Source organism: Pristiophorus japonicus, chromosome 10, assembly GCF_044704955.1.
Source record: "Pristiophorus japonicus isolate sPriJap1 chromosome 10, sPriJap1.hap1, whole genome shotgun sequence".
NCBI lineage: Eukaryota > Metazoa > Chordata > Chondrichthyes > Pristiophoridae > Pristiophorus > Pristiophorus japonicus.
In genome coordinates, this window is record NC_091986.1 from 112,448,497 (window position 1) to 112,461,255 (window position 12,759).

General features: G+C 42.4%; 1 protein-coding gene across 1 annotated transcript in view; it reads left to right on the forward strand.

Annotated features, from left to right (window-relative positions):
* Positions 1-12,759, forward strand: part of LOC139274787 (ras-related protein Rab-38-like) — a 116,181-nt gene that overhangs the window by 53,583 nt on the left and 49,839 nt on the right. The window contains exon 2 of the mRNA XM_070891478.1: positions 9,357-9,637. Within this exon, the coding sequence (XP_070747579.1) occupies positions 9,357-9,637 (281 nt within the window). The remainder of the gene's footprint in view (positions 1-9,356; positions 9,638-12,759) is intronic.

Sequence of the window (12,759 nt, forward strand, 5' to 3'; positions counted from 1 at the left end):
TAAGTGATCAGGAAGGCAAATGGAATGTTGGCCTTTATTGCAAGGGGGATGGAGTATAAAAGCAGAGAAGTCCTACTACAACTGTACAGGGTATTGGTGAGGTCACACCTAGAGTACTGCATGCAGTTTTGGTCTCCGTATTTAAGGAAGGATATACTTGCATTGGAGCCTGTTCAGAGAAGGTTCACTAGGTTGACTTTGGAGATGAGAGGGCTGACTTATGATAGTAGGTGTAATGTCTGTAAGCTTGTAATGCTTATAACTCCACACTGTGGATGTGGACATATTGTGTACTGCAGCTGCATAGTTAATCATTAAACAATAGGCAGCTTTCCGGAGAGTTCCGAGAGCAGCCTGCATGTTAGGAAGCTGCATGTGCTGTGCTCTGTGAAGATATCACATTTGGCGACCGAGGATGAGATTTTTTGGATGTTTAAAGCTTAAATTTTGTTGGTGAAGGATTCAGCCAGCCTACAGAAGACTTTGGAAGTTTCTGTCTTTGTAAAAAGCTACAAAAAATCCGAGGTAAAAAAACAGCACACGGTGTGAACAGCTAGAGATTAAAAATGGTAGGTGTAATCAGATATTTGGGTGAATATAGACACGACCGGGAACATTTTAAAGTATATGTGGATCGGCTAGAAATGTATTTCACTGCAAATAACATAATCGAAGTTCCAGACAATGCAGTCCAGAACCAGGCTGTATTCGAACGTAAGAAAGCGATCTTCTTATCAGTGGCAGGTCCGGCATTATATGAAACCCTTGTAAATCTGCTTGTGCCTGATGAGCCAAAGGACACAATGCTTAAAGAGATTTTAATAAAGCTGGAGTAGCACTATAACCCCAAAGCGTTAGAAATTGCTGAAAGCTATTGTTTCGGGATTCAGAATCAAAAGGCAGATGAAAGTATCGCTGATTACATCATAGCATTAAAAAAGCTATCGATGCACTGTAATTTTGGAAACTTTCAAAACCGAGCATTACGGGATCGTTTTGTTTGTGGGGTGGAAAATGATGTGATCAGAAGGAAGTTATTGATGACAGATGACTTAACTTTTGAGATTGCTTGTCAGACAGTGAGGTCAATGAGCATGGCTGAATAATATTCCCGAGAATTAAATAATGATTACGGTCGTCAGTCAACCGAGGTAAATCACCTGCAGGTTCAAAGTAAAAGACGGCCATGGCCGAAGGTCTCAGAAACTGTAAATTCTACCAGAGCGTCGAAGTCGTGCTATCGGTGCCTGGGAAAACACATTGCTCAAAGTTGTCCGTACGTGAAGGCAGAGTGTTTCCTCTGCAGAAAGACTGGGCATCTTGCGAAGGCATACCGACTGAAGGGTAAACCAGTTTACACGTCATCAGGAGCACGAGGTTAACAGACAGCGATTCGGAAAGCATCAAAATCCGCATAGATGTTACGGTATTCACGATACCAATGGAAATTGACACGGGTACATCCGTGAGTGTAGTACCGGAGTCACTATATCGCGACAAATTGCGTGATTTCCAACTCGAGAAATCCAAGATAGAGCTGAGAGAAAATTCCTGTAGTAGGCCATGTCACTGTACCGGTGAAAAATAAAGATCAATTTCAGAACTTGCCTCTAATAGTAGTGAAAGGAGACCAGTCTGCCTTACTAGGAAGAAATTGGTTGAGCTCACTGAAGCTGGATTGAATAAGATTTTCTCTGTGGAAGCGAGATTTTCATCAACGGATGAGGTTATCAAGCAGTATCTGAAGGTGTTCTCCAAAACGGGCAGTCCGATCCAAGGCCTCCAGGCGAGTGTCAGGGTACAGAAGGACGCTAGATCGGTTTACGACAATCCACATTCCGTACTGTATGCACTCAAGGAGAAAGTTGAGCAAGAACACAAAAGACTAGAGACTGAGAACATTATTTGTAAGATAGATCAATATAATTGGGCTACACCCATTGTTGTTGCACCTAAGTCCAATGGTAAAGTAAGATTGTGTGGTGATTATAAGGTAACCGTAAACCAGGTTCTAGAGGGGTAATGTCCCCAATACATTGCCGAATATAGAAGATTTGTTCACAACACTGACAGGTGGTCAGATCTTTTCAAAACTGGATCTTACGAATGCCTACTTACAGCTTGAACTAGATGAGGAGTCCAAGTCATGTTTGACTATAAATACTCATCTAGGCCTATATCAATTTAATAGGCTACCGTTTGGAGTATCTTCTGCCCCTGCCATATTCCAAGGGGTGATGAACCAGATTTTGCAGGTATTGAAGGGATAGTATGTTATTTGGATGACATACTAATTTCAGCATCAAATAGGCAAATTCATAATTACATAGTGAATGAAGTCCTCAAACGGCTAGAGAAGCACGGAGTACGAGTGTCTGCTCGTAAGTGTGAGTTATTTAAAAACCCAGTAGAGTACTTAGGGTATAGAATAGACAAAGATGGTTTACATCCAACCATGGAAAAATTGGATGCAATTAAAAATGCACCCACTCCCAGGAATGTCACTGAACTTCGTTCATTCTTGGGTCTTTTGAACTATCATGGGAAGTTCTACCAAATTTGGCTACAGTATTACATCCACTGAATGAACTTTTGAAAAAAACAGGTCCAGTGGAAGTGGTCAAAAGAATGCGAAACAGCATTCAAGGAGTGTAAAAACAAATTGGTAGAGAGCACCATGTTAGTTCACTATGACATATCTAAGGAGATTAAATTAGCATGTGATGCCTCTCCGTATGGAGTTAGGGCAGTAATCTCTCCTGTATTAAATAGTGGGGACGAGAGACCAATTGCTTTTGCTTCACGCACTCTCAGTGCCAGTGAGAAAAATTATGCGCAAATTGAAAGGGAAGCTTTGGCATTACTTTTTGGGGTCAAGAAGTTTCACAAATACTTGTATGGTTGTAAATTTGCCATCGTTACGGACCATAAGCCCATAACAGCAATCCTCCATCCAAAGTCCCCAGTTCCAACATTAGCTGCAGCCCGAATGCAGAGATGGGCTTTGATTTCGTCAGCATATACATATGATATTGAATACAGACGATCAGTTGATCACAGTAATGCTGATGCAATGTCTAGATTGCCTTCCCCATCACAGGTTACACCCGATAGGAATTCTCTACCACAGGAAGTTGTTGAGGCCAATTCACTAAATATATTCAAAAAGGAGTTAGATGTAGTCTTTACTACTAGAGGGATCAAGGGGTATGGCGAGAAAGCAGGAATGGGGTACTGAAGTTGCATGCTTAGCCATGAACTCATTGAATGGCGGTGCAGGCTCGAAGGGCCGAATGGCCTACTCCTGCACCTATTTTCTATGTTTCTATGTAAGTGTTTTATTTTTCATACATTGATGAACTGCCAGTCACAGCTGAAGAGATTGGTAGAGCAACCAAACGTGACCCAGTGATGTCAAAGGTGTATGAGTATATTGCAAATGGATGGCCAAACCAGGTAACAGACATGGAAGGAGTTGAAGGTGGGAATGATTCAATTATTTCTGACTTTTCAGATAGTTTTGATATACCAGTAGCAAATCCTAAATCCAATGTACTGGAAACAAATCCAGGAGAGAATCAGAATGAAAGTCTGAGTCCGAGTCAGGGAAACAAAGAGCCTGAAGTTAGTGAGTGCAAATGAAAATCAAGGAAATTCTGTGGAGGAAAATGTTCCTCAGGATGAGCCTCAAATGAATGTGAAATCAACGCCATGTTTAGAAGGTTCTGTTCGAGAGCGAAGGTATCCTCTTCGAAACAGAAAACAAGTGGTAAAGTTACACTTGTAAATATGGAAAAAAGAATAAGTTTTTATCCTGTTATGTATCAACATGAAGGTTATGTATGATTGTTATGATAGCTTCTTCATTAAGGAGGGAGAAATGTAATGTCTGTAAGCTTGTCATGCTTGTAGCTCCACACTGTAGATGTGGACGCATTGTGTACTGCAGCTACATAGTTAATCATTAAACAACAGGCAGCTTTCCGGAGAGTTCCGAGAGAGCAGCCTGCATGTTAGGAAGCTGTGTGTGCTGTACTCTGTGACGATATCACAGTAGGCTCCTATTTAAAACTGAGATGAGGAGGAATTTCTTCTGAGGGTTGTAAATCAATGGAATTCTCTGCCCCAGAGAGCTGTGGAGGCTGGGTCATTGAATATACTTAAGGCAGAGATGGACAAATTTTTGAGCGATAAGGGAATAAAGGGTTATGGGAAGCGGGCAGGGAAGTGGAGCTTAGTCCATGATCAGATCAGCCATGACATTAAATGGCGAGTCCAAATGGCCTACTCCTGCTCCTATTTCTTATGTTCTTATTCCACTTTTCAAAGAGAGGTGAATCACATGGCGGCACACGAGGTGCTCTAGTAGATGGTGTATAGAATAAGGGTCCTGTGTTATAATTCCTGAAGCTTGCTATTGTTTACAGTGCCATTATTTTGATAACCTTACAATAAATGATTTCTGACCCTTTTTATTCATGTAGCTGATGTTTTTAAATATAATACATATTGGGCACCCATTCATCTGTTATTCAGTAAATTAGTGTTCAGACTATGAACTGACCTTTGATTTGTTGATACCTGTTACAAAGTACACTCTTAACAATGCTTCATGCAGTTATTAATTAGTAAATATTGTAAAGTTTGTAAGCTAGATTTCTGACTGTTTCCAGCAGGGTCACACGTCAGAAATTTGGATACGCATTGGACATGATTTCCAATTATTTAATTAAATGAAGAGGTTGTAGAGCTGAATATTCATGAACTATCAGAATTGCTCTAAAGACTGATTGTGATGACTAATCATTTAATAACATAGCAATGTTAGAACATACTTTGATTACCTTTGGACTTCGGATGAGTTAAGGTGATTTTGTGTAATTGTGGTTTTCAAAGCTTCCTGTGGTGGCCTCCCTGCAACCTTTGACACACTCCTGGACCTCCTGTTGTAACTTCTGAAAGGCAAATATGCAAAGGAGCCAGTGCATAAAATGTATTTTTATTATAGTAAGTCAATAAATGCAATAAAGATACAGAACTTTAAGTACAGGCACAAATCTAATGATCTTGTTGACCACCTGAGACCCCCCTCACAGAGCCCCAATTGTCCAGGGACCTCAGTTTGGAAACTTATGTTGTAAAAGATATTGGGCCAAAAATTGCAGTTGGAAGCTTTCCGCGGTCAGATGCCTACGACCACAAAAAAAAATCCGAACGTACCTGGTGGTCCCGCTCCAACATAGACTTCGGGTCCCCGGCCTAGCTGCACTGCCCAGTGCAGAGGCCCATGTATCCCAGGAGCGTAAGCGCTTCCAGGGATCATGTAGGCCTATACCACCAATCACAACGTAGTATTCTCATTAATTGTAATGGGAGCTCCGAGCTCCCATTTCTATGAATGGGAATATCCCTAAAAACAAAGATAATATAAAAATATCCCTAAACTATAGAACCAATGGGAACCTGTTCAACCTTTGCTGTCTCCAGGCCATATCTAAGGTCGTCCCATCCTCTGTCATCGAACTACAGTACGCGGACGATGCTTGCATCTACACACACTCAGAGGCCGAACTCCAACGCCTTCACCGAGGCATCCGAAAGCATGGGCCTTGCACTAAACATCTGTAAGACAAAGGTCCTCCACCAACCTGACCCCACCACACAGCACTGCGCTCCGGTCATTAACATGGACCATTTTCCATACCTCGGGAACCAACTATCAGCAAGGGCAGACATCGATGACCAGGTCCAACACTGCCTCCAGTGTGCCAGCACGAAGAAGAGAGTGTTTGAAGACCAGGACCTCAAATTTGGCATCAAGCTTATGGTCTACAGGGCAATAGTGATACCCACCCTTCTATAAGGCTCAGAGATGTGGACCATATACAGTAGACACCGCAAAGCACTGGAGAAGTACCACCAATGCTGCCTCCGCAAGATCCTGCAAATCCACTGAGGGGATAGATACACCAATGTCCGTGTTCTTGCTCAGGCCAACATCTCCAGCATCGAAGCACTGACCACGCTCAACCAGCTCCGTTGGGTGGACCACATTGTCCGCATGCCCGACACAAGACTCCCAAAGCAAGTGCTCTTCTTGGAACTCCTACACGGCAAGCGAGCCCCAGGTGGGCAGAGGAAATGTTTCAAGGTCACCCTCAAAGCCTCATTGATAAAGTGTAACATCCCCACTGGCACCTGGGAATTGGAGGAAGAGCATCTAGGAGGGCACGGAGCACCTAGAGTTTCGTCGCTAAGAGCATGCAGAAATCAAGCGCAGACAGCGGAAGGAGCATGCAGCAAACCAGGCTCCCCACCCACTCTTTCCTTCAACCACTGTCTGCCCGAGAGACTGTAATTCCCACATTGGATTGTACAGTCACCTGAGATCTCACTTTTAGAGTGGAAGCAAGTCTTCGATTTTAAGGGACTGCCTATGATGATGATTGTAATGGGAGCTCCGAGCTCCCATTTCTATGAATGGGAATATCCCTAAAAACAAAGAAAACTCAAACATTAATTTAAAAAATCACTTCACTTTTTAAAAATTGAATTAAATTAAATGTTTGAGAAACATTTTTTTTTTTTTTTGAATTAAAAAAAATGTTTTAAGTGTTAAACATAAACTTACCTTCATGAGCAGTGTTTTAAATAGAGAAATAAGTAATAAAATTAAATGTTTTCTATCTTTTTAAACTCTTACGCTGGTAAAAGCAGGCCTTGTACCTGCTTTTACCAGGCGTAAGAATTTAAAGGACATTTGCTGGGCAGGAGTTGGGCAAATAGTCCAACTCTCCACCCGCGAAGGCCCTCCTACCAGGCAGATGTGCGATCTGTCAAAAGAAATGTTGACAGATCGCAAGTGCCGTGTTAGGCGCTTGCACTTCGCGCGCCAAAACCCGGAACTTGCAGGGCATCTTCGGGCATATGTACCCAGAGAGGCCGCAATTTACAGGCCATTTAATTTGTACAGTGGCATGTTAATATAAGTAATATGAAAGATATCGGAAGCGCAACATTTTGGTTAGTGTTCATTGACAGTAATTTGAAAGAAATTGCTCAGCAAATTTCAGTGGGTATGCAGTATAGATTTTCTATATTTTTGCACCTGATCAAATAATTTTTGCTCATGCTCACTCCCCTCCAACCAAAAAAAGTCAGGAAGACTTTTGCGTTGCAAAGCTGACAAAAAATGTTGTATCAAATACACTGACAGAAATATGGTTTGCTTTGTATGGACGGTAGGTATTTTCTATACAGTTTTGTATACAGTGATGTCCCATCTTTATTGTGTTGCTCATCAGTGTATACAACTGAGGAGCTGAGACAATATTCCATGTAAATCAGGGATATTTCTGAATGTAGTTTGATCTTGAAAAGGAAGCACATGTATAGACCCGTCATAGGTTTCTGTTCTCCTCCCCTCTAAGAACTCTCCTCTGATGCACTGCTCCAAAAATAAAATTGAGACCAAATAGCTGTTGGTTCTGTTAATAAGTAGAGAGCAAAATGCCACTGTGCTGATTTTTGTAAGACAACTATATATTGTATAATTTTGCAACATGTGAAAATATTTAAACTGACTAGGCGCTTTTGGGATCGACTTTACCTTGTCTGTATAGACGGGCAGTATATTAATGCAGATTTTAATCTGATCTATTTGCATATGACCTTCGGGGACCTGTTTAATTAGGTCAACATACTACAGTAGTAGTGATTGATGTACGCTTGCAGGTACGCCTGCAGGATATGCCATAATTCCAGAGTTTGTCTGAGACTCTCACTTTATTGTTGTCACATGTGAAGCTGCATTCTGTAAAAGGTGTGAAAAAAGGAACATGTAAGAAGTTTGTATTGAAACACATGATATGACATATAAATCTAAAGAAAGAACTTGCATTTATGGCACTTTTATGTCCTCAGGTTGTCCCAAAGTGCTTTACAGCCACTGAAGTACTTTTGAATTGTAGTCACTGTTGTAATGTAGGAAATGGCACAGCTAACTTTTGCATGGCATGATCCCACAAAAAGCGATGTGATAATGATCAAATAATTTGTTTTATTGATGTTGGTTGAAGGATAAATATTGGCCAGGACGCCAGGGAGAACTTCCTATTTTTCTTCAAAATAGTGCCATGGGATCTTTTACATCCAGAGGGCAGACTCAATTTAATGTCGCTTTCAAAAGATGGCACCTCTAACAATGAAGCACTGCCTCAGTACTGCACTGAAGTGTCAGCCTAGATTATCCCCAGCATCTAGCTGGGTGGCCTGGACTCACTTTGTTCTATTCTTATCTATCCAGTCGTAGCAAGAGAATCACCTGCAATAGCTACACTTCCCGCTCCCGTATCGTTAATTCTGGTGTCTCCCAAGAATCTATCCTCAGCTCCCTCCTATTTCTCATCGACATACATCCCTTTGGCGACATGATCCTATAACACATCAGGTTCCACATATATGCTGATGACAACCAGCAGTACATCACCACCACCGCTCACGACATCTTCATGGTCTCTAAATGTCAGACTGCTTGGCCGACAGCAGAAATTTCCTCCAACTAAATATTGGGAAGACCGAAGATATTTTCTTTAATTCCCTAGCCACTGATCACATCCCTCTCCCTGGCAACTGACTGAGGCTGAACCAGACTGTTCACAAACTTGGTGTTATATTTGACCCCGGGCTGAGCTTCTGACCACATATCTGCGTCATCACTAAGACCATCTATTTCCATCTGCGTAACATTGCCCGACTCCGCCCCTATCTCAGCTCATCTGCTGCTGAAACTCTCCTCCATGCCTTTGTTACCTCTACACTTGACTATTGCAGCACACTCCTGCCAGCTTCTCACCTTTCACCCTCCATAAACTTAAACTCAACCAAAACTCTGATGTCCATAATCCTAACTCACACCAAGTCCTGCTCAACCATTAGCTCTGTGCTCGCTGACCGTCATTGACTCCCGGGTGAGCTTAAAATTCTCATCTTTGTTTTCAAATCCCTCCATGGTCTCACCCCTCCCGACCATAATGTCCTCCAGCTCTACAACCCTCAGAGATATCTGCATTCCTCCAATTCTGGCCTCTTATGCATCCCCGATTTTACTCGCTCCACCATTGGTGGCCATGTCTTCAGGTGCCTGTGAAGAGCCTTAGAATGTTTTGCTACATTAAAGATGCTATATAAATGCAAGTTGTTGGTTGAAGTGGGACTTGAACCTACAACCTTCTGACTCGGAGGCGAGAGTGCTACCATTGAGTCACGGCTGACAACTATAATCTGTTCTGGGCTGTATACGAACATTGAGTGACAAAAACTTTCAGATAAAAACCTTGTGCCCCTTATTTCTCTAGGTCAAGAACGATTTGGGAACATGACAAGAGTGTATTACAGAGAGGCCATTGGAGTATTTATTGTCTTCGATGTTACACGAGCGACAACCTTTGAAGCAGTGTCCAAATGGAAAGATGATTTAGACTCAAAATTGACTCTCCCTAATGGTAAACCTGTCTCTGTTGTCCTACTGGCAAACAAATGTGATCAAGGGAGCGAGTTCTTAGCTACCAATCCTGGAAAAATGGAACAGTTCTGCAAGGATCATGGATTTGTCAGCTGCTTTGAAACTTCAGCAAAGGTAAAATGAATTCTTAGTTGCCAGATTCCAATTGCCACAAATTAAGACAATGGTAATTATAACAAATTACACCGATGTAAACCAGCAATCAGCAGGGAAACTTAATAAACAGTGCTTAAAAGGAGAGTTGTATTACCCAAATTACTTCATAATTCTGAATGATATCGAAGGTGAAAGAGGGAGTCTAAAACAGATGTTTACTCCCCATGATGTCGGTCCCAGCTAGGAAGTGGAAGTCCAGAGCTGAATCGTCCAACTGGGTAGGGGAAGACTAGACTGAGAGTGACATGGAGCGACAGATATGGCAGAGAAGAGGGCACAATATTAAAGTAGCATCTAGAGCCAATCTGATTCTATTGACAGACCATAGACTAATTGACTGTTGTGACAACAACAATGGGAATTGTGGGCTCTGGTAAATACTCGCCATTTATGATTCCACTAGAGCAGAGCCTCATGACACAGCAAGTGTGATTTTGGCACAAGATATCTGACCCATGTTGTTTTTCATCCATAGTTGGAAGCATAAAACACAGTGACAAGGGACAACTAAGAACATGAGAAATAGGAGCAGGCGTAGGCCATTTGGCCCTTCGAGCCTGCTCCGCCATTTAATAAGATCATGGATGATTTGATCATGGATGATCTGATCATGGACTCGGCTCCATTTCCCTGCCTGCTCCCTATAACCCTTTATTCACTTATCGCTCAAAAATCTGTGTCTCCTTAAATATATTCAATGACCCAGCCTCCACAGCTCTCTGGGTCAGAGAATTTCACAGATTTACAACCCCCTGAGAGAAGAAATTCCTCATCATCTCAGCTTTAAATGGGCGGCCCCTTATTCTGAGACATTGGGCCCAAATTTCCCCATGAGCTGCACCGTTTTTTTTGGTGTAACTTGATTTTCAGGTGTATCTGTTAAGCTGCAAATATGGCCATTTAATTTGCGCCAGAGTTAGTTAGGTTTTTTGTTTGGTCAGTTTTTTTTTTCAAAAGGGGGCGTTCCCAGCCACTTACACCATTTATGCCAATTTGGCCAGAAAAAGTTGTACTAAACTAACTTAGGGCAGCGTATGTGTCCACGTTTGTCCACACAGAAAGACCTTACTTACAGTTACGGAATCGGTGCAAGTAACTACATTTAAAGCACTACCAAGCCCCAAACAAAGCACAAAAAGTAATAAGCAATTAATTAACAAATAAAATAGTGCTTTAGGTGTAGGGTTGCTTCTAAGTCCAAATTAATAAGCAATCAATAAATAAAATTTTAAAAAAATAGAAGGAACCGTACTCCTAAACAACATTTCAAGCACCACCAAGCACCAAACAAAGCACAAGCAGTAATAACCATTCAATAAAAACTAAAGAACTGAAGTAATTAATTAAATTAACAAATAAAGAGCTGAAGTAAATCCTACCTTCAAACCTGGGATAGGGGAGGGATAATGCAGCTGCTGCCCCACCGACTTTCAACCTTTCTCGGGTGGGAATTTTTTCCCTTTTTGCCCACTTACATCTTCAAAGAGTTTCTCACACAAATTATTTGTAATACAACCTAACTGCATGCTGCTGGTTATTTATTGATGCACAGGATGGGATGTAGGTTAAGCACATGGCTGTCACTGTATATGTGCTTCTTTAACATGACAAGACCACCACCTAACCAAACGAACGCAAAGCCAGCCTAGCATGGCAAGCGACATCGCTACACGACAAGCTATTCTCGGTCCAAACCACTAGACTGCAGCCAAAGACGACCAACCTCTTTTCCCCCACCCCCCCCTCTCGCCCTGATCAAAACTCAGTCGCACCAACCTGTTTCTTGCAGCCCTCAGCAGCCGGCCTGTACGGCATGCAATTCGGCCTGGGATAGGGGCTGGACGCGTTCTGCAGGCATCATCATCATAATCATGGCACGGAGCTACTGCGCATGCGCGACCGCTCTACTGCGCACGCGCGCAGCTGCCGGCACTGTTTTCGGTGCAGGGCTGTAGCTCTGCCCCCACTCCACGAGGAGCGCTGTGCCAGGACCCGGGACACACAGCAGAGCTGCCAGAATCGTGAATACGTTTTTCAGCGCCATTTCCAGCGCACAAAGTTGGCGCATCTCGTGAGAGTGCGCCGAAAAAAGGGGTTGGGGAAATTTGGACCCTATGTCCCTAATTTTAGTTTCACCTATGAGTGGAAATATCCTCTCTGCATCCACCTTGTCGAGTCCCCTCATTATCTTACATGTTTCGATAAGATCACCTCTCATTCTTCTGAACTCCAATGCGTATAGGCCTAACCTACTCAACCTATCTTCATAACTCAGCCCCCTCATCTCCGGAATCAACCTAGTGAACCATCTCTGAACAGCCTCCAATGCGAGTATATCCTTCCTTAAATACAAAACCAAAACTGTACGCAGTACTCTAGGTGTGGCCTCAGCAATACCCTGTACAGTTGTAGCAGGACTTCTCTGCTTTTATACTCCATCCCCTTTGCAATAAAGGCCAGCATTTCATTTACCTTCCTGATTACTTGCTGTACGTGCATACTAACATTTTGTGTTTCATGCACAGGACCCCTAGGTCCCTCTGTACAGCAGCACTTTGCAATTTTTTTCCATTTAAATTATAACTTGCTTTTCTATTTTTTCTGCCGAACTGGACATTAGATTCCATCTGCCAAATTTTTGCCCACTCACTTAGCTTGTCTATATCCCTTTGCAGATTTCTTGTGTCCTCCGCATAATTTGTTCCCCATCCATCTTTGTATCATCAGCAAACTTGGCGACATTACGCTCGGTCCCTTCATCCAAGTCATTAATACAGATTGTAAATAGTTGAGGCTCCAGAATCGATCCCAGTGGCACCACACTAGTTACTGTTTGCCAGCCAGAAGATGATGCATTTATCCCTACTCTTTGTTTTCTGTTAGTTAGCTAATCATCTATCCATACTAATATATTACCTCCAACCCTGTAAACTTTTATCTTGTTCCTTTAAGGTGGCATCTTATCGAATGTCTTCGGGAAATCCAAATACATATTACAGCAAAATCCTAAAGGGGCAAAGTGTGTTAAAAAGACAAGCCTGAAGGCTCTGTGCCTCAGTGCGAGGAATATTCGTAATAAG